Here is a 21,081-nt window from a genome sequence, read left to right as displayed (position 1 = left end):
TCAGTAAGAGGAGAAAGAGCATCGTTTAAAAATAAGTACAGTTTGCAAACATGACAATAGAGGGCGTGAGAGACTTTTATAACGTTAAGTTCCTCCCTCCTAGGCTCCTACCATAGAGTAAGTGACTGCACTGGGCGGGTCGAAACCACATTAGACACATATAAACCAGCAGGCGCTTTTGTTTCTGCCTATTGATCCTGAGGTAAGTAAATGGATCATTCAAACATATTCATCGTGCTTAGATTTTGTATTTATTGTTAGATGGTTAGTTTTTACGTGCGCGTTCTTTCAAACGCACGTAGCCCTGTAACGTTAGTTATGTATATTTAGCAGATGTGATGGTAACTGAAAATGGCCTCATGTAGAAGTCAGACGACAAGATGTTTTTCTAAACGCATATTTCAATCGCCATTTTGATCTTGTGAAAAGCAGCGTTATTATCTTATATATATTTTAATCGAAAAGCTGTTTATTAGTGAGTGTAGTTCATGACTATACGAGCTTCTTAATCAAACATGTGTTGCAAGTTAGCCATATGGCCTGAAGAGGTCTCAGGCTGCTGTATCTGCCAGTAACGTTAGCCTTGTAATTTTAAGCGTCCGCCATTTTGTGAAGCATGCTTTAAAATGTGTATGTAAATACCATGCAAAATGTTTGACAGAAACGTTTAGTATTTTCTGAAGCTCGATGGTTCGTATTGTTCGCACGTGATCAGCTAAGTTAGCCAGACAGGGCCTATCAGCTAACGAGTTAACCATCTGACTTACTCCAGAGAATGGTTACATTAGTCCCAAATGACCTAATCTGCAGACCAACACGTGCTGACATGTGTGCATTGTTTTCTGCGTTCTTGCGTGTAATATTCTTGATGATAAACTGTTTAAACTAGAGTTTCTGGTCTCCCACATGGTGAGGTTGGTCTGTTTACTGGTTTTGGGAATTTTTTTTTGTTAGACTGGGAGACCAGCTTATGCTGGTTTAAGCTGTTATGTTTCAAACGAGATGCACTGGACTGTTCTCTTTTAATGCAGAAATGTCTCCTCTGTAGTGGCAACAGTGGGGAAATATGGCAGAGGCAGACCGACCAGGAAAGCTGTTCATCGGTGGCCTGAACACTGAAACTAGTGAGAAGGTCCTTGAAGCGTACTTCAGCAAATTTGGCAGAATAGCCGAAGGTAATGGTAGTATTGTGTGATCTAAATTACTTGATAACGTAATTTTGCCATGCAAGTTATTATTGAATTTGTAATTTGGGCTGTAGAGAGATGAGCTAAAATGTTAAAGGGATAGTTCACCCAAAAATGAAAGTTGTCTCATACTCACCCTCAAGTCATTCCAAAGCCATAACTTTCAGACAGGGGATTAAACCACTAGGGGTGTAACGATACATCAATACCTCAGTTCATATCACGGTTTTGATGCCATTGTTTCGGTTCTGTTTGCTGTGGGGACAGGGTTCATGGCAGGGCACCAGCAATAATAACACTAGATTCACTTTTAACTTAATAATAATAATTTAACAACTTAACTTTATACATTGGCTTCACGGTTTCTTTAAAGCAGTTGGCATACCTGAGTAAACTAAAATAAATGCCTCCATTGTGGAGTGGTCTAGACTTTTTTTTTATAGCAAATTTATTCCACAAATCAATGACCAACACACAAATTGTACGAATATGACTACTTCTAATGAATACATAGGCCTGTAAGGTAAAGCAAAATAAAATCGCATTAATACACAATACCAACAGTAACTGTTAATGAAACATGAAAACGGCTCCTGATGAACAGAGTGATCAAAACTGCATGCAAATCCTTCCCAGCTAACACACTGCGTACCAGTTATGTGATTTATTGGTACTTTTATTTCATGACGTACTAATTTAAAACGTAACGTTGCATGATCGAAGTTTCTTGCGCATATATGAATGTATACAGTGCACACCGCCGCATTTGTAGCGGCACAGTATAGCGACTGGCAGGACATGAAGGTTCGGTTTTCTAAGGTGAGAGACTTTATTTCGTAACAAGCTACGAAAATAACACTGACATATAGCCTTACAACATATCATATGACTGCAGATACTGAATTGGAACAACACGTTTTTCTCAGGTACTCTGCGACCCACTCAGAACCATAGATATGTATATATGCTCAGAACGGTGTGACCAAACCAGCTGAGAAGAAACATTGCTGTAGAGAAAACGTCAAGGTAGCATTTAGCCAACCTGGCTAAATGGGGAAACTGCCTTTGTCCTTCCACCATGCAACTTGAGCACTCAATCACCAAGTCACATGACATGCACTTGGAAGACAAAAGTTGGGGTATATTTAGTAAAAATATGATTATAGTTAAACTATACTAATTACTATTTAATTAAATTTCAAGGAAGAGAAAATAGTTCTGTGGCATAAAGTGAAGTGAGAGCTGGGCTGGGGCAGCAGGGGGCAGGGCACGTTCGGTTCTAAATGAGTATCGCGGTTCGTACCGTGGGTGTGTATCGTGGCTTTTCGGTTTGAATATCGTTACACTCCTATAAACCACTGTATTCATGAGCTTCTTACGATCTCTTTATGAGAACTCTGAACTGTCAGTTTTGGGTGACTGGCTTTTCAATGGTGGGACAGATACCTCGGATTGCACTAAAAACTATTTTGGTGGTTTGGTATTTGAATTTTTTCCATTTTTGGATTCAAATAGCCTTTTTTTTTGCTAACCTGGCACCCCCTGAGATTTCTGCCTTTATTAGAGAAGAATGTTCAGCCCCTTCCCTCCGACGCTTAGAATATTCGGGTTTGATTACTACCTAAGCTCAAAGTGGTATTTGGACTAGCCCAAGAAGATTTGATGGGTTTGGAATGACATTATTAATTGAGGTTTTTTTTTTTTTTGGTGAACTATTGCTTCAATAAAGCATTTGGTGTTTCAAGTGTGACCGTATGTTTCCTCCCCCTTGTCTTTTGTAGTTCTGTTGATGAAGGATCGTGAGACAAACAAATCTAGAGGTTTCGCGTTTGTAACTTATGAAAATCCTGGTGATGCAAAAGATGCTGCAAGAGAAATGAATGGAAAGGTAAGTAATGGTATGAGCTTCACATTTGTAAGCTATGATGATTTGTGGCGTTGATCTTCTTGAACTGATGTAGTCCACAATTGTCCTCTAAGAAGTTCTGAGCTTACATAATGGATGTGCACATTTGCTTTTCAGTGAGCATGTATATTTAAAAGCAACATTTTCCTAAACTTCTGTTCCCTGTGTTTCCAAGCCCCTTGACGGAAAACCTATTAAAGTGGAACAGGCCACAAAACCTCAGTTTGAGTCTTCAGGACGCCGTGGTCCACCACTAGTTCATTCACGGAGTCGTGGCCCTGCCAGAGGTCCGCGAGGGTCCAGAGGAGCACCAAGTGGAATGCGGGGACCACCAAGCAGAGGTACTATTCAGAACATCATCCACTTTTTTTTGTGTTTGTGCAGTGATGACACTCTATTTTGATGATCTTTTTGAACTGATTGTCCTCTAAGAAGTTCTGAGCTTAGATTTAACACATGCTTGCTGTCAAAAAGATTACCAGGGTAACGTAGGGATTGTAGAACCCTTTTTTAAAGGCATATCCTCAAGAGGGCCGCCACCACTGAAGAGAGGTCCCCCAGTGCGGAACGGAGGACCCCCACCCAAGAGATCTGCACACTCTGGGCCAATGGGCAGACGTGAGTTTGCCGAACACACCAGTTTTGTGCGTTTTTAAAAAAAAAAAATTATATCGTTTTAATCATACAATCATTTGTTTTCTCAATGTATTTAACAGCGCCAGTGTCCAGAGACAGAGACCCATACGGCCCTCCTCGCAGAGATTCTCTGATGTCACGGCGGGATGACGGTCCTCCACCTCGTGATGACCACTACAGTAGTAAAGACAGGTGAGATGTGTAAAAGTGTGACTAATTCAGGAATGCTGAGTGGCTAGATGCATAAACTGCTTAAGCTATTCCTACAAGTTAGTCTTTTTCTCTCACTTAGAAAATTAGAGATGGTGCCTTGGTCATTAAGTGAAATTATTTATTAAATCTGAATAAAAAATCAGAAGTACATTGTTACAAAAAAGCTAATTCAAAATATGAATTGCTAACATAGTTTACTAAAATAATATTGGTGATGGTCTGTTCATTTTACAGTTATTCCAGCCGTGACTACATGAGCTCACGGGACAGTCGAGACTATGCTCCGGCACCACGAGATTACCCATACCGGGAATATTCAAGCCATTCTAGTTCTAGAGATGAATATGGCTCAGGATCCAGAGGTTACAGGTGTGTTAACATCCTACGTCATTTGTATGTGATGGCAGTTTGAGAATCCGGCCTAATGTTTAATTGTTTCTTAGTGATCGTGATGGCTATGGTGGAGGACGAGAGCCCCGGGGTTACATGGAGCGGCCCAGTACAGGCTCCTATAGAGACCCATACGACGGTTACGGTAAGTGAACCTTAAGTGTGGTGAAAAGGGTTAAGGGGCTCCACTCAAACCGCCTGGAAAGGGCTGCCTCGTGTGATTGCCAAAAAGTGGAAACATCAAACGCGGCGTCTTTTCATCCTGAGTGTTCCAACCAAAATCGCACCAACAAGGAATCTCTTGCAAGCTGTTTTTTGCCCCCCAAAAGTTTGAGTCGTTCCGGTAGCTCTGTCCGAACAACCAAGAGATGCAGTACCCAAACAACAATCTATCTGGAATTCAATCCAAACCAAGGAAAGTGCATTTACTCAACAATGACGTGTCAAAGGGCTCTGAGTGGTCAATTGTCAACACTTCAGTTGGGTAGTTCAGTTATCTTAGGCTGAAGTAGTCCCACCCAGAATCTGAGATCCAAATTTGTTCTATCCCCATTTGGAAAGTTTCTAACGTTTGAGCTAGACGTGACGCAGATTTAAGGAAATGGGCACTTGACAACGCAGTATCATGCAAAGAATGTTTAAGTAAATTTTGCCAATTACATGACCCATTGACCCTGCAGGTAACTCACGCAGCGCCCCACCCTCAAGGGGTCCCCCTCCATCCTACAGTGGGAGTGGTGGAAGCAGTCGTTATGACGACTATGGAAGCAGTTCCCGGGATGGATATGGCAGTCGCGACAGTTATCCCAGCAGTCGGAGTGACCCGTACTCCGCTAATCGTGGTGACCGACCGGGTAGGCAGGAGCGGGGACCACCTCCACTTGAGAGGGGCTATCCTCGTGAATACAGCAGCTCGAGCCGTGGGGCACCTCGGGGTGGTGGCCGTGGTCGGGCAGATAGAGGAATGGCTCGGAGCCGATACTAAGAGGAAAAAAGGGGGGGGAATGAGATGGAGAATCTGTGGTTTCTCGTTGAGACCTTCAAAAGACTGAGATTCAAAAGAGCGCCCTTTTAAACTCTGGACTTCAAGCTTCAGTTTCAAGCTGTACATAAACTTGTGGAGGTTTTTTTTTTTGTCCTTTTTAAATGCAAAGTTTATTTTACCATGCCCACATCCCATTTAATGGTACCGTTGCAAATCTAAGTGTGTTTTTGTATACTAGTGATTTGTTTAAACCTGCAATGCCCTAGCGTATGGCTTTCATTTACCAATAAAGTGTTTTTAATCAAAGATCTTGAGCAACACTCTATTCAAGAGAATGAAAACTATGAAGCGTAAATATCTATTCACCTCTTCAGTTTTCCATGGTGAGCACCCCCAAATGCCACTTAACATAGATGCAATGCAGAATATTCATGTAGGCATGATTGTTCACATTGTTGAGGAATGGACAAATGTCACCTTTTTCCAAACTCTCTATGGGTATAGTTTTCCTCAGTGCAAATGGATCCTTCATCACAAAGCCTAAACATTGACGTCTTTCATCGACCAATCCAAAGACAACCAAAATGCAAGAAACAATTCAGCACCACAGATAAAACCTGTCAACAGCTGGTAAGCAAAGCAAACCCTTTTGTTCTGGTATAAGTCAAGTCTCAGTGGTGTTATTTTGCAACCTGAAGGTTAGTGTAATTTAGTCAAACATCGTCTTGATTGCCCTGGCTTTTTCAAATGCAGTCAAACATTATTAACACAACCTCCTCTCTGCCTTCAAAGGAGTCTGATCCCTCCCCCCCAACCACTGGATCACTGAGTTTAGGAGGTCTTAGTCTCAGAAAAATCTATCAATTCTGTTGCACTAAAGGAGAATGTCTGGATTTTTTTTTTTTTGCCCCTTTCAAATGAGAAATGGCCTTTTTTTTAAAAAAAGGATATTAAGATGAATCTCCTCAATGGATCTATCCCTACAGTCAAATGTAAACCACATAGCTGCAAAACCTCTTGACACTTCCCAGTGGAATCCTTTTGAAATTGTAAATTCACTTAGTGTTAACAAAAAGCCAGAACCGCTCGCAAGCATGCCGATTCTAACAAAGGACACCACGTGGAGAAAAGACAGCACCCTATCAACAAGCCTGGAAAACATTTCAGATTGGGGTTTTTTTCTGTAAAATTCATTTTTAAAATATCTGTCCCTTATGCTGAGCTACAACAGTTTGCTTATGGGAGCTCTCTTTTTGCAGGCTGAATGGAGGAAAGGGAGTTTGATGGTAATGCATACATGAATACTTCATTGCTGGTCAGGACCTGTTGTGGATGATCCACAAGTCTTCTGTAAGACGCAGGTATGTTTAGGTCCTTAAACCTGTACAATATTATATTTTGCTTCTCCATATAACTAGTTTCTATTTTCATCTAGATCCAGAATCTGTGTTCTTTGGAGGCTGCTGTTCATCGAGGCTGATGACGTTAGAGGGGATCATACAGATGAATTGCATTGACTTTTCTTTTTCTTTTTCTCCAATAAACAATAATTTGAGTTGAAATGAACTTGTTTCTTGTCTGTGTATCTTAATAAATTACCACTATATTTGAGGTGTCTCGGCATAATGTTAGTGTTCACCCATACTACATATACAGGCTAATTTAAAAGTTGAACCATATGGAAAATGCTTGCTGCTTTTTTAAAGCAATAACAGTTCCCTCTGTCACTGAAATGTCAACGAGGCCTCTGTTGGTTATATGGCAGACGTCCACTGGAGAACTAAGTCGCGGTGCTAAATGGTCGTTGTTACATACAGAAAAAGCAGAAGCGCGACGGATGTGGGTAGCATCTCAACACAAATAGTGAGAGCCGGCGCACCAAGGGTGCAGCGAAATCTGAAAGGCCCATTGAGCCTAAACTATGAACCCCGAGGAGCAGACTGTTACGTGGCTAATAACATTAGGCGTGCTTAATTCACCCAAAAAGAATATCGCTGATCCTGAGGAATTTCTGAAAACATCTCTCAGAGATGGGGTCGTCCTGTGTAAGCTTATGGAGCGACTGCTACCTGGAGCCATCTTAAAGGTAAACGATAATATGCGCATGTATGTTTCTTTGATCAAACAGTCGTAAATGGTAGTGATTTGTATTTCAATTTAATGCAACCCCAGCTAACAGCCATGCGGAACTGGCGGTGCACGATGCCTAATGACAACATACTGTTACAAGTGACACTTTTAGATGCACTACATTTTGCATAGATACAATATGTTAAAAGAAAAAGTGCGCGATGAATGTGTATTTAACTGGGTTTATTCAGGGCGCACAATTTAAGAGATACAATCTGACTTCCTGTTACATGAGAAATTGTTCCGCATTATCACAGTCTCAAACACTAAATTACTTGTCGATGTCCACTTTTGTATAAAATGGCAAGAACATTTGTAACTCGTTTGTAAAAGTCGTCAGTCTGATCTCAGATTATTGAATGTCTGTCTGTATCTGCTGCTATCTAGTAATTTACCAATTCAACTCCCCTTTTTACTCGTTTGCACTTAGGATCGTTATTAATACGATAGCCTACGGTAGGCTATATATTTTAATTTATGCTAATTAAAGTTCGTTTTAATTTAAACGCTTTGAAATCGTGCTTCGATGCAGGGGCATTATAACGAATGTGCTGATCAATACAACATGACAAAAGTTTCTCTTTTTTATATAAAGGGCCCATTAAAAGTTTATTTTTTTTGGTTCTTGTCTTCCTCCCTTCCTCTCGTTTTAGCACATTTCTGTGATATACCGCTTTACTGATGTTACACAACGCTTTCAAATAGATATTTTCTTTTTGAATTTACCCATATGTTCGTCGTGAACGAATTGTTCTTTGGAGTCGGATCTTTTTAATGAATCGGATTAGCCTGTTCGCGAAACGGGACTGAACCTGAACGATTCGTTAAAACAAAACTTTTCAAATAAAAAAAAAAATGTTTTATTGTTGTTTGATGTTAAATAATGCAAATTATATTTCTGTTTAATTCTGTTTAAAAAGATGAATCATTGTTGCCACCACATTAATCTACAATACAAATGTAGCCCATGTGATATGCTACACCGGTTAGTTCGCAAAAGAATTGGACTTGGAGTCGGATCTTTTAAACAAATTGTTTGAAAGAATCGATTCGAAGAAATGAGTCGGATTTGCCATCACTAGTAAGCGGTCCAAGTAGAATCTTGCTGAGCAAACTTCGTCACTTCCTCCAAAATGTATTTTCCTGGTTCGACAGGGCCCGATGAGATCTAGCATAGATACGGGCTGTGTGTGTAACATGACGAAGCTCACGCAAAGAAATAGTAATTTAGTATACTGAACGCCAAAGAAATGTAGCATGCGATACTGGACAGCAGTGGCTGGGTACAATGTGGCTCATAGGCTAGGCTGACATTCACTTCCAAAAACGAGATCTTGTTGATCTCAGGTGGTTCTTTGCTTTGCAGTGTGTTCGAAGCAAAGTTGAGATTATTTACATCCTCATTCTTTCTTTGGTTACAGTATTCAACTGAACCCAAATGCGAAGCGGCATGCATTGCAAACATTCGGGAGTTTCTAAAAGGATGCCAGTCTCTAAAGGTTGAGGTAAGATCATCTTTCTCTACAGTTTCTGTACTTGAATGTGTTGTATCACCGACTGCCTTTGGGAAGTACAGCGGAGTGTGTATAAAACATCGCTCTCTCGGTAGATCACAAATAAACAAAATCAGTTCTGTAAATTAGTGTATGTGCATGAACATGCATTTCAGATTAAAGCTATGCCTATAAGCATTGCTTTTATGAAGGAATGATTTTCTTAACAGAGTAATCACTTATAGTAAATAATAGGCTTATATTTAATAATGTATATTGGTTTCTGCAGAGTACTCTTCTGCCCATCTAATTTAGTTTAGCTCTCCCTGAGGACAGATAAACTGCAGAGTTTTGTTTTGGTTTTGCACATGTGATCTTAAAATAGGCCAGTAAACAAGATTGCTCATAATACTAGCTCTTTTGCATGTGCATTTCATTTATTACGGTTATTATGGTCTTGAGCTGCAGCAACATTACAGGCGTCTCAGGAAGATGGTCAGGAATTATACCTATCACAAGTAAACATGGTCAATCTGCAATGTCTATTATTGACACAAACACATAGCCAGACTTTCATGCCACACCCTCTGCATTTGACAGGGTTCCTGTACTAAAACTACGAACAAGATGTGGTTATTGACTGATAAACTTTGCACATGTGGTGAACATGATTCATTAGTGCCATGTTACTTGTTTATGTAATGCTTTTGTTTAGATTTGTTAAATTACCCCAATGCAGTCAATAATTGTCTTCCTTAATATTCATCTTTTAATAGTCAAAATGGCATATTTAAAGTATTTTTCCTGTAAAAAAAAAAAGTTCTTTATGTCTTAAAATAGCTTGAATGTAACTACCAGACTCGCTGTAAAAAAAAAAGAGGGACTGCTTCCTTCAACTGTAGAGAAATGAAGCCAAAATATCCCAGTAACAGTCGTTGCAGACTCCGAATATGTCTGCGCAGTATTTATCCTGAGATGGAGCCGCAGCATCAAGGTCCCGCTCATAGACTGCATCCGAAATTGCATACATTCCTACTATATAGTAGGTGAAAAACAGTATGTGACAAAAGTCACAAAAATGTCCGAATTCACTGTAGGCCTACTCATAAAAGAGTAGGTAAATAGTACCTGGATGACATGCTTCTTCTGGGGAGATTCTGACATGTGCATACGATGGATACTTTACTATCCCATGAGGCCACGGGAGAGGTTTTGTGAATGGCAGTGATGCAATGCAACTGCCGCGGTAGGTTATGTGATAAGGGCAACATGGCAAATGTCCAGATTATATTCATACTACACACATTGATGCTATAGCCTATAGAACATCATTTTTTATTGGTTGTAAAGTAATTACTGATTTGAAAATAATTACCTACTCAAGAGAGTATGTGATTTGGGATGCAGCCATAGACCTTATTCACAGCAGCGCCATCTTTGATTTTTATCGGGAGTGAAAGCGAGGCTGTGAGGGATAGACATACATCTCTTAAGATACACTAATTAAAATTAAAACAAACACTTTTTTGCACAATATTTGCTTACAGAAATTGTGGGCTATGCATGGACAATTTTGTGACCGATACCAGGCAGAGTGAACATTATATTAACGGGCCAATCAGGCTCAATTAGTGGCCAATGCTCATCTCAAACTCTCCAAATATCAGCTGACGAATGAACAATATCTATCCAAGTCTGCTAAAGACAATTGAATCAATTCAACTTGATACTATAAAAGTGTGATGTTGTGATCTTTGGCTAAAGTAAGGCCTAGTTCAGACTGCACTATTTTCAAACTCGTCGGATCACACTTTTCACACTGCATGACTATCTGAGCCAGCATTCAGTCACTGCTGTGTTCACACTGCACGATGGATCGGCGACAGGGGGTTTCACATTGCATGACTGTACAAGAGGAATAATAGCCGACAGCTCTGTCCCGTTTGCAAATTACGTTTCACAACAATGCACACGCGAGAAGCGAGAAGGACCGGAGATCAGACCGGAGTTCTCGCGCAAGACTGGAATTGTTATTAAAAATATAGACTGCAGTGCAGAAACTTGCGGTCCAAATTGTCTGTGCGCTGATTTGCAGCAAAAAGGAGAAAAAGAAAAAATCTTATGGAGGAGGAAATGCTTGGGGAGACACAAGGAGCAAAGATTGTGTTTTGCAAAGGGAGTTGGAGGTACATAAATAATTTTGCAATGTGCTACTGTTGCGGCTGGTCGAGTAAATGTTTTTGCTTTGTTTCTGTTTAATATAATTGTAAATAATTGTCTATTAAAATACTGATATTCTATAACTCCTCCCTGAACCTCCGCTGCCCTGTATCTCACTCTCTCATTGGCTGTAGTTCATCGCCAATGTGTTTTTCAGTCAGAACACATTTCACACAGCAGGAGTTTGAATCGCAGACAGGTCCAGATATTTAGCATGCCAAATATCTTGCGGGCGTCGGCGACTCATCGGCGAGTCTCTCTGATCGCGTCTTTGATCATTCACACTGCGTGATTGTCACTCACGTGCACGAGCACCGATTTGCCTATGATTTCGGGCATTTGTCGGCGATTTCGCAAAACCTGTCGGCGAGTCAAAATCGGGGCTAAAATTGGGCAGTCTGAACTTGGCATTAGTCTCTCAGCAGCACAAATGATTGCCCCCCCCCCCTATAATTAATGGTGATGTTGTGAAGCTGGACAAGGAGGGAGGGTGAGAGTAGCTGGGAATGGGGTGTTTATACTGGTTAAAATGGAAGGAAAAAACGGTAGAAGTATATTGCTTTCTGTCGCAGTCATGCTAGTGTTGTAATTCTGCAGCCTGAATTGATGAGACTGTGCATGTTTTTCTTATACCAAGTGTCCTTTCCTTGAGAACTGCACACAAAATCAAAATCTCAATGGTGATGTAGTCCGATTCATTAACAGACTCATTTGAACAACTTTTAATGATTCATTTTCACTCAGGAACTGGCCCTCCTCTAAGCCCTAATGTCACTTTTAGATATGGCCTGATTAATCAAATTGTTCATAGGTCGAGACTTACTTTCGAAATGATCACAAGGACCATTTAATTTCATTATTTTTTTAATCACATTTTCATTAAAATAAGTATATTTTGATCGGGTGAATTATATATAACGTTATTTGGTGAAAATGTTTTTTTTTATATCGTCATATCTGTTTTGAAGACAGCTCCAGTTTCATGCTCTTTTAAAGGCCCAGTGGGCATATAGTTGATGAAAGTCATGTGACTGGACAAACAAGCCAGGCGCATAACTTTCACTTCTGCTTTTAAAGGAGCTGAAAACAAGAAGTATCGTAGCACAAGCTTAAGCTTGATATGAGCCACTTTTAACTATTAACGAGAGACAAATGCAAACTACAATCAAATGTTCTAAAGTAAATGGTAAAGTGTAATCTATAAACTGAACTTGTTGCAGCCTCCATATCGAAATAGCACTTAGCAAATACAAGGACAGACGCTTCTTGCATTGCTGTGTAAACGCTATTATGTTTTATTTAACATGTGAAACCGTACCCATAGCAAGAAAGGGGATAGCTGTCTGTGCCCAGCGACTGACAGGGCCTGTAGACAGAACATCTTAAAACACTAAAGATGTTTTCCACAACCAAATTTCTTTCTTTCTATTTCTTAATTTCTTTCTTTTTCTATATTATTAACAAAATAGTGTAGTGTATTTTTTGTTATGGATGACCCAAATGGTATACAGGATTTAAAAAATTTGAGAGTTCAATTAAATGTTCATGTTATATTTCAGTTGCATTTGTGAGTTTATGAAAAATCTAACTGGTTGTGTAAAATAGGCATAAGCCATAATAGGCTAAGAGAATCAATGTCAGATTGTATTCTGATGAAACGTCCTATGTACACCCCTGGTTATTTATTTGTAGACAAAAGCCGATTCTCCTCTGATTTCTGACCTACTTCTGCTGCTTCTAGCATGATCTCATTCATAATCGCTGTCATTGGACAGATTTTCTGATCTTTGACTTGTCTCTTTCTCTTAGGGCTTTGATCCAGAGAGCTTATATACTGGGGAGAACTTCAACAAGGTTTTGTCAACACTCTCAGCAATAAACATCGCCACTCAAGGTAATTCATAATGTTATAGATGTTGATATTCTTTCTTTTCTTTTCTTGAGTACTGTAGACATCAGCTTTGTCTTCTCTTTGGTGAGTTTCTTCTTCCGCCTCAAGTGAGAGTCGTGTTAACTAGGGATGCTCTAATCAGGATTTTTGCAGCCGATACTGAGTACCGATTTCTTGTCATGGTGATCGGTATATACCGATCCCGATTCCAATGCTTCACTAGCTGCGATATTTTCTAAAAGTCGATTAAAAAAATACTGCGAAATGACAGCGTTTCCATTAAGTGGTGCTATTTTTTTCCTTTCGTGATAAGTCATTCCAAAAATTATGCCACGTATGTTGTTAGGTTTATGTCCTAGCCACCACACGCCATTATTTTTTATGGAAGGAGAAGTGTGTGTTATCTAAGCAATGATGGCAAGGAAAGCACCCTATACTTTCGCGGCACAAATGAGGTGTTTGTGGGTGTTTATCTCTCTTATCGGCTTTGAGGTCTTGATAAATTGTGGCATTTTCTATTCTATTGTCTTTTATGAGTTTAATAAAGAACTCTGTCTTGTCTTCTGTCCAAATATACTGCGGCATCTGTAACAAATGATAGACTTTTACGTATGCCAGGTTATTGTGACGCATTGCAGCCACATACAGAAGAGCGAAATGTTTGAATTTACATGGTGGTAAGTTTTTTTACCACTTCGTTATTTTGGCTTGGAATTTCGTTTGTTGGAAATATAAACTGAATTTAGAAATGCTTTTGAAATTAAAAACTTTGCGTTTAATAAACTAAATATATTTTTTAAAATTAAGACAGCGTTTGGAGTGGAGTGCATGCAAAATAATCTGTTCTTTGAATCCACGGCCTTTGTTGTTATTGTGAGTGTACACAAATAAAAGTAGACAGTTTACTGTTTATAAATATATCTTGTACTTATCTGTATGGCTACATTTTGAGCACTTAAAGGGGGGGTGAAATGCTGTTTCATGCATACTGATCTTTTTGCACTGTTAAAGACTTGGATTCCCATGCTAAACATGGACACAGTTCCAAAAGCTAAGGTGGACGTTTGATGGGAGTATTTCTTTGCCAAAATTAGTACTTCCTGTTAGTCATAAGTTTCGGAAAGTTTTTTTCGATCATGGGTCCGCTTGACTTCAACAGGGCGGAATTTCCTTGTATGGGCCGTACGGACAATTCTACCGGAAGAGCGCGCGCGCGCGAGAGAGAGAGCGAGAGAGAGAGCGAGAGAGAGAGCGAGAGAGAGAGCGAGAGAGAGAGCGAGAGCGAGAGAGAGAGCGAGAGAGAGAGCGAGAGAGAGAGCGAGAGAGAGAGAGAGCGAGAGAGAGAGCGAGAGAGAGAGCGAGAGAGAGAGCGAGAGCGAGAGCGAGAGAGAGAGCGAGAGAGAGAGCGAGAGCGAGAGAGAGAGCGAGAGAGAGAGAGAGAGCGAGAGAGAGAGCGAGAGAGAGAGAGCGAGAGAGAGAGAGAGAGAGAGAGAGAGCGAGAGAGAGAGAGAGAGAGAGAAATAGGCTACGCCCATCAAAGCGCTGGCTCGTACAGATGGAATTTGCTTTCCCGGAGTTGCGCAAATATTTATGTCTGTTCCCTGCATTTCGGTGCCGATTGTTTTATAAACAAGGCCCAGTTCGACGCCGGATTTTCAGATCGCCTAATACTGAAGGATGGAGCGGTCCCAGCGATAAAGGTCCCAACGTTGGAACCGCAGGTTTGACTGCTTCAAATGTCTGTTTTTGCCTATGCCCATCAAGTAGCCCAAACATGATCACGTATTGATCAATGGAGCATGCGATGTATAGTGTGTGTACATTTGTTTAGCTGGCCACTATATGTGTATGTTTGTGTATTGTAAAAGCACTCCAAACAACAATACACAAAGAGTGGGGAAATATGTTGAACTAAATAAGCGCGCTTCTTCATTCAAATGCGCTACTATTCCATGTCTTTCTATGTAAACACTAGCCTGACGCGCAAAACCAGTCCGCTTACTACAAATCACGTCTACACAAACCACGCGTAAATACACACACACATACACACACACACACACACACACACACACACACACACACATTGTAACACTCGCGCTTGATATGGTGTTCTAAATAACACAAGCCGCTAAACATATTATATAGTTAGTGTAACTTATACCACATAGTCGACGTCCTGCTCTAGTCGTTTTTGCTGCTGCTCCTGTTCAACTTCAACCTCTGGGTCTGATTCCGGATCATAGATGTATGGCTGTATCTGATTAAAAGCCATTTTTTATGTTGAATAAAGTTTTTCCCCGCTTTTAGGGATGACGCAGCTTTCAGACGCACTCAACTCAGTAACAGCGGCGCGCGCTCGACATTCTTTAGCTCCGCCCACACGATACGCCCCCAGCCGCACGGCTTTTTTCGGAAAGACTCGGAACAGCGCATCTTTCTTTTATAATTATAATAAAAATAAAGACTTTTCTGAGATATGCAGGATGCAATGCTACTCTATAGGTACTCAAGATTGACATGAGACTGACTGAAACTGAGTGTTTCCCCACCCCTTTAATTAAATTTTGTTTTCTAGAAAGTCTTTCTTTAAAATAAATTTTGTTTTGTATAAATTGTATTATAATTTTGATCAATGTTTAATCAACTATTTGCCTGTATATTTAATAAATAAGAAACAAACCAAAATCGTCGGGAATGGATTGACGTGCGTTAACTGGCCTGTTTCCTCTGCCTTTGACTAAGGCTGAAACTATAGCGTCTTTCTGTTTTAATACATTTCTTGAATATATGCCTTAATTACAATAGGCCTAAAGGTAGTTATGATATTTGTGGCTGCACCGGGGTCCGTCATTACTAGGTTAAAGTTACGCCACTGTCCTTATAAGGGGAAAATATGTGTTATTTTAACGACATAAGATCTCGTTATTAGGGCTGCCACTACCTACTTTTTATATCGATTAATCTATCGACTAATTTATCAATTAGGGTGCTTTCACACTAGCAGTTTTGGTGCGCACCCGGGTTCGATTGACGTCAGAGTTCGGTACGTTTGGATGATGTGAACACGGTCTTCCGAACTCGGGTGTGCACCCGTGAACCGTACCAGAGTCCGTTTAAAAAGGGTGGTCTGGGGTACGGTTCATGTGAACCCCGGTACGGTTCGCTGCTGATGTGAATGCAATAGTACTAAATCGCGGAAGTGAAGCGCTATTAATGACGTATGATTTGATAAAAATGTGTGTTTGTGTGTGTTTCACTCATTTTCCTGACAAGCATGACTGACATACTGCAAACAGAGAGCTGTTGATCTCATTTCTGCTCGTCTTCAGCGCTCTTTAGAGCATTGCAGTACATTTGCGGCATATAGACGCAAGTGCCATTACGTACTGAAGCTTTAAAACAAAACCAACGGTTAAAAAACTAAAATATAAAAGTGAGGTGAACAACGCTATGCATTTTGCCGCCTTCACGCTCGCTGTCGTTACTATGCAACCGGGTAAACAGCTGCTGATTTGATGACGCAAACGCACCCCGGTTCGGACTCAAATAATATAATATGAACACAGGGGGAGTGGGGGCACGGGGTGGGGGGAGCAATCGAACTCGGGTTCGGTCCAGGCAATCAAACCAAGTGTGAAAGCACCCTTAATCTTTCGACTAATTCATCACAATAATTTTCAACAATTTTACTTAAAAACATTTAATTTAACTTTTAACGTTGGCCTTCGGTAGTGTAAAAAAAGTATAAATGTAAACAAGCCCTAGACAAAATGTAAAACTAAAAGAGTAAAAATGTAAAAAGGTACAAATTTGTAAACCAACAATTTTTTTTTAAATAGAATATTGTTGTCACAATACTAAAATTATGACTTTGATACGATACCAGACTAAAATACCTCAATACCGATACTGAATCAATACTATGGCAAAAAACTGTAAAAGTAATTGAATAATATGACAGAACTTACTATTCATTGTTTTATCATTGTTTTAGGGTTGAAAAACCCTAAAAACTCACTTGGCCCTGCCCTGCTTCACACAGAATATTAGGTCCGGCCCTTTAAGAGCGGCACGGACCAAATTCATTGTAACACCCGATTTCTCATTCAACTCTGTATACGTTCACTAAAGACATATCCGACTGCATTTACCCGAATACTCGCCTAGGACGTGCATTTTTACAGTTTTTTTACCATTAAAACCCAATAATCGTCGCGATCTGTGAAAGGCATGTGCGCACGAGCACGTCCCGGCCGCGCCGCACTTTTCTGTTGCATTCTTTTTCCTGGGCTGCGTGTATATATTTGACTGTTCTGCTTCCATTGTTTAGTGAACGGTGGAAGTAGAGCTCACACACACGTCCTGCTTTCACACATCGATGCACATTAAGAAATACTGCTCTTATTAGAGTGCTGTCATTTTTAAAGTACCGGTACTAATACAATTTCATATCGTACCCATTGACAAATTTTTTTGACATTGACTAATTAACAGCGTCGACGCAGTTGATTGTATCGACCAATCGCGACAGGCCTACACGTTATATGACATACTTGAGTGGAGAAAAAAAAAAATTTAGGCCCTATGTGGCAGCAATGCGTCACCGTACCAGGTGACCTGTAAATGAGAAAAAACTGTTTCCATTGCAGTTTTGTGAAAATTTCCATTTTCGAATTGCCTTCAAAACCACCTCATGCAAGCGTAAAAACTTTTTTGCGATATATGGGAGTTTTTGCGAAATTGACGCATTTCCATTGGGCGTATTTTCAATTTGTGCAATTTGAAGGGTAATGGAAACGCGGCTACTGATTTGTAAGCTCTCTGATCACTGTTAACCTTTTTTTCAGATAAAAAAAAATATATAGATGTTGCCTTTATTATATATTTTGTTACATTTTATGGTAATTATGTAATGTAATGTAACTATTGTTTTAACAGGGTACTAAATAATCACAAAAATTATTCATTATACAGTGAACATTTTAATATGCCTTTAAAATGGGGTTTCTGCATAACACTATGCATATCAGGATACTTTATAGGGCTGGGCGATATGGCCAAAAAATCATATCTCTGTATTTTTTGGTTGAATGGTGACACGGTATATATCCCGGTATTTTTCTAGGTTTTTTCTATTTGGATTAAAAAAAAAAAACTGTATTTTGTTTTAATAATAAGTTAATCACATCCTGCCCAATGATATCCTAAAAACAATGTTGATATTGAAGGCTATAAACAAATACAGTGAATGTAATGTAGGCATGAATTAATCATTTAGTTTTTTTAATTCACTAAACTAAAAATTTAAATTAAAAAAGCATATTAGCCTATATTTGATTACCCAATTATAATGGTCACTTTCATAGAAATAAACATACTTTTAGTTTTAAAATTTCACATATGGCACATTTATTGTCCGACAACAAATATTTTAGAAATATGTATTAGTCAGAATTATTGCGTTCTATTGCGCTCCGTCTGTTTGCCACGCGTGCACGCGGCGGCGCTCATTCACGGAAGCCTGAATTTTAGCGGAGATTCACATGCAGAAGGCTCGTCCTCTCCTGACTGCAAAATGGACATATTTGCATGACTTTCTAACATTTACAGATGGAGAATATCCCTGTGAAATGTAAGCTATGCACTGAGGAAAGCACCACATTTCAAACACATTAAACACAGCAAGTATGTACGTTAGGCTATCTCTCTGTCAGCACAAGTAGCCTATCTCTCAGAGCATCTGACAGGGCAAGCTGCTTTAAACTATACATGTTAACTATATTTTACAAGTTATTTTAAAGCCCCTAATATAAAGCATGTGTCATTTTTAGGACAAATTGTATCATGCACTTTCCCTGCATCAGCTCATTCTGCGTATTCCGCTATTTTTCAGATGCGCTCGTATCAAACTACTGTATATCGATACTTCCGAACGGTGTTCGCCCATCCCTTAGGACCGACTGACGCATGATTGCTCAACTGCTGTTCACATGGAACCCTTCTCCACTTCGGCCTTCAAAGCTCTCGTTTGAATATTCGCTACTACCCCATGCGTCATGTACGTTCTCACGTGCTGACGTCATCAAATTGCGATCAGTTCCTAAGATCGGCCAGGTTTAGTGAGTACCGATCGAGTCATAACATATGATTATCGGCCGATGCCGATCGAAGCATCCCTAGTGTTAACACTTATGAGGGTTTTGCTAGGCAGAGCAGACAGTCTAACAGAAGGCATTGTGTGCAAGCCTTGTGTTAAAGACATTTTTAGAAAATGATCTCCTGCTGGTCACTTATAAACTACAAAGAATGTCTCTGTTTACAAGCAGGATTGCAGGCACTCCATAATCACTGCTTGTGGAAATGAGCACAATTCCGGTTTGCATGTTCCCTTAGGACCTGTTGCAACAACTATCTTCCTTTATCCCACTAGCATCAGCGGCTTTAGTTTTTTTTGAAGTAGATATAATGATTTGTTTCTAAACATATTTCAATTCCATTATCAGTGCAAGTTCATTTTTAGAAGCCTGAGAAAATGATTGTGATAGATATCACATCACATGCCCGTGCAAGTTTATCTTGTTGAAATGCACGGTAGGCCATTTCATTCAGTTGAAGAGTGCAGTAAACATGAGGTACAAATCACATTTTTTTCAGGATGAGGATGACTGATCTCTTGTATTAGCTCTGTGAACCGTCAAGAGGTGATTTGTCTGGGGTCGTGCCCGCATTTGTGTCTTTCAGCTGCAGCTGCTCTCAACTACTGGAGGCAGCAGACAGTTGCTTTTTGTAGGGCCTGTCCGGGCGGCTGACAGTATCTGCATAAGCATGCGGAATTCATGAGACATGTAGTTATTCTGAGTTTTTGCTTCCTTGTCAAATGTTTCCCACTGTTCCCTGTGGCTGTTGAACTTTATAGGAGAGGGTGTCCTCCTTGTAATTGCAAAAATGTTCCTCATGTCTCACAGGACTGCTTCACAAAACAGTCAGGTTCTTTAAAGGCATAGTTCACCAAAAAATCTAGATAGAGAGAGCGAGAGCTATAGAGCGAGATTTTGTGGGGGCCACTAAGATAAAAAAAATTAAAAAACGTTTTTGAATTAAGTTTGCTCACTAAAGGCATCTTTACACAGCAAACGTGGCACAGAAACCAAATCTGAAGCGGCATAAAATCACAAAAAGAAGCACAAATACCGTTTAATGCTTCTCTGAAATTTTAAATTAATTTCCTTTGCGTGCTATATATAGGCGCTTTGATGTTTGCCATAATTCTGTAACGTTACTGATAGGCTATTAGGCTACGGTATAGTTATTTTAAATTGTTTTATTAAATTGTAACCGATGGAATAAATGCTTTAAAGAAATTATGAATTATTACACCGGGTAGATCACCACAGGATTAAAAGTGGTCGAAAGTTTTTTTAAAGAGCCAGATAGTCACTTTGGAACAAATGAACAATGATACGTTTCAGGTAGGACAGCAGATATATCAGCAAATATCGTTCTCAAAGAGATTATTTTTGGAATATAATATAACAATGCACAATCACAGTGACTGCGACTGGGTTAAGCATTTACGTTACCGTATCTGAGGGAAATGTTGCTGTGCGTTGATCTGCCAATCTCTTCAAAGGAAGATTACACACGACGACTCTGTTATTTTGGTGGTTTGTTATGCGAGTACAGGACTCTTTTACTTTAATGATAGACATTTTTTTTTATTTGCCTAAAACATATGGAGCTATTCCTATATGTTTTGTCTCGCGCTTCTTGATTCGCACGCCGCCTGAGCTGACTCTGACAGGCGGTTGTCATGACAATGACGTAGTTTAGGGCGGCACAAGTTTGCGTTAATTTACACTAAATCAAAACCGTTTCAGCATCGCCTTTGATACTAGGGGCTGAGGTGGGTCAGACCCGGCATATTTTAAGTCTGCTTTTATGCGGCCTTGCGTCTTTATTCAGAATTTTAAGCAGACACAGAGCTGCTTTAAAGCCGCCTTAACTCGGCTGTGTAAAGATGCCTTAAG

The 21,081-nt window shown here is 39.9% G+C and overlaps 2 protein-coding genes across 7 annotated transcripts in view; both read left to right on the top strand.

Annotated features, from left to right (window-relative positions):
• The first annotated feature begins 112 nt into the window (after nucleotides 1-112).
• On the top strand, nucleotides 113-6,879 carry rbmx (RNA binding motif protein X-linked). Of its 3 annotated transcripts, none has more exons than XM_079838398.1 (11): nucleotides 113-202; nucleotides 1,049-1,175; nucleotides 2,969-3,075; nucleotides 3,269-3,434; nucleotides 3,595-3,711; nucleotides 3,810-3,921; nucleotides 4,177-4,311; nucleotides 4,386-4,477; nucleotides 5,013-5,947; nucleotides 6,577-6,678; nucleotides 6,753-6,879. In XM_079838398.1, the coding sequence occupies exons 2-9, from the start codon at nucleotides 1,067-1,069 to the stop codon at nucleotides 5,315-5,317; spliced, it is 1,143 nt and encodes a 380-aa protein (XP_079694524.1). In that variant the 5' UTR covers nucleotides 113-202; nucleotides 1,049-1,066; the 3' UTR covers nucleotides 5,318-5,947; nucleotides 6,577-6,678; nucleotides 6,753-6,879. The 3 variants fall into 3 exon arrangements, with proteins under 3 accessions (XP_079694524.1, XP_079694523.1, XP_079694522.1); XM_079838397.1 differs by having other exon boundaries at nucleotides 6,110-6,678; XM_079838396.1 differs by having other exon boundaries at nucleotides 5,013-6,678.
• Nucleotides 6,880-7,101: 222 nt separating this feature from the next.
• Nucleotides 7,102-21,081, top strand: part of arhgef6 (Rac/Cdc42 guanine nucleotide exchange factor (GEF) 6) — a 49,691-nt gene continuing 35,711 nt past the window's right edge. For 3 of the 4 annotated variants that reach the window (XM_079839145.1, XM_079839144.1, XM_079839143.1), the window contains exons 1-3: nucleotides 7,127-7,403; nucleotides 8,869-8,952; nucleotides 12,970-13,054. In XM_079839145.1, coding sequence (XP_079695271.1) covers nucleotides 7,239-7,403; nucleotides 8,869-8,952; nucleotides 12,970-13,054 — 334 coding nt within the window. In that variant the 5' untranslated portion in view covers nucleotides 7,127-7,238. Of the gene's footprint in view, nucleotides 7,404-8,868; nucleotides 8,953-12,969; nucleotides 13,055-21,081 lie in introns of all 4 variants that reach the window. The other variant, XR_013818198.1, reaches the window with a different exon arrangement.

Source organism: Gobio gobio (genome assembly GCF_949357685.1).
Source record: "Gobio gobio genome assembly, chromosome: 16".
In the NCBI taxonomy this organism is placed as follows: Eukaryota; Metazoa; Chordata; class Actinopteri; order Cypriniformes; family Gobionidae; genus Gobio; species Gobio gobio.
Note: the sequence above shows the minus strand (reverse complement) of the source record. Positions and strands in the feature narration are given on the sequence as shown.

Bases quoted from the DNA above. Each gene is read 5' to 3' on its own strand.
- rbmx (XM_079838398.1), top strand. From the start codon at position 1,067: ATGGCAGAGGCAGACCGACCAGGAAAGCTGTTCATCGGTGGCCTGAAC. The intron at 3,922-4,176 runs GTGAGATGTGTA...TTCATTTTACAG, and splicing joins CACTACAGTAGTAAAGACAG to TTATTCCAGCCGTGACTACA. The intron at 4,478-5,012 runs GTAAGTGAACCT...TTGACCCTGCAG, and splicing joins AGACCCATACGACGGTTACG to GTAACTCACGCAGCGCCCCA.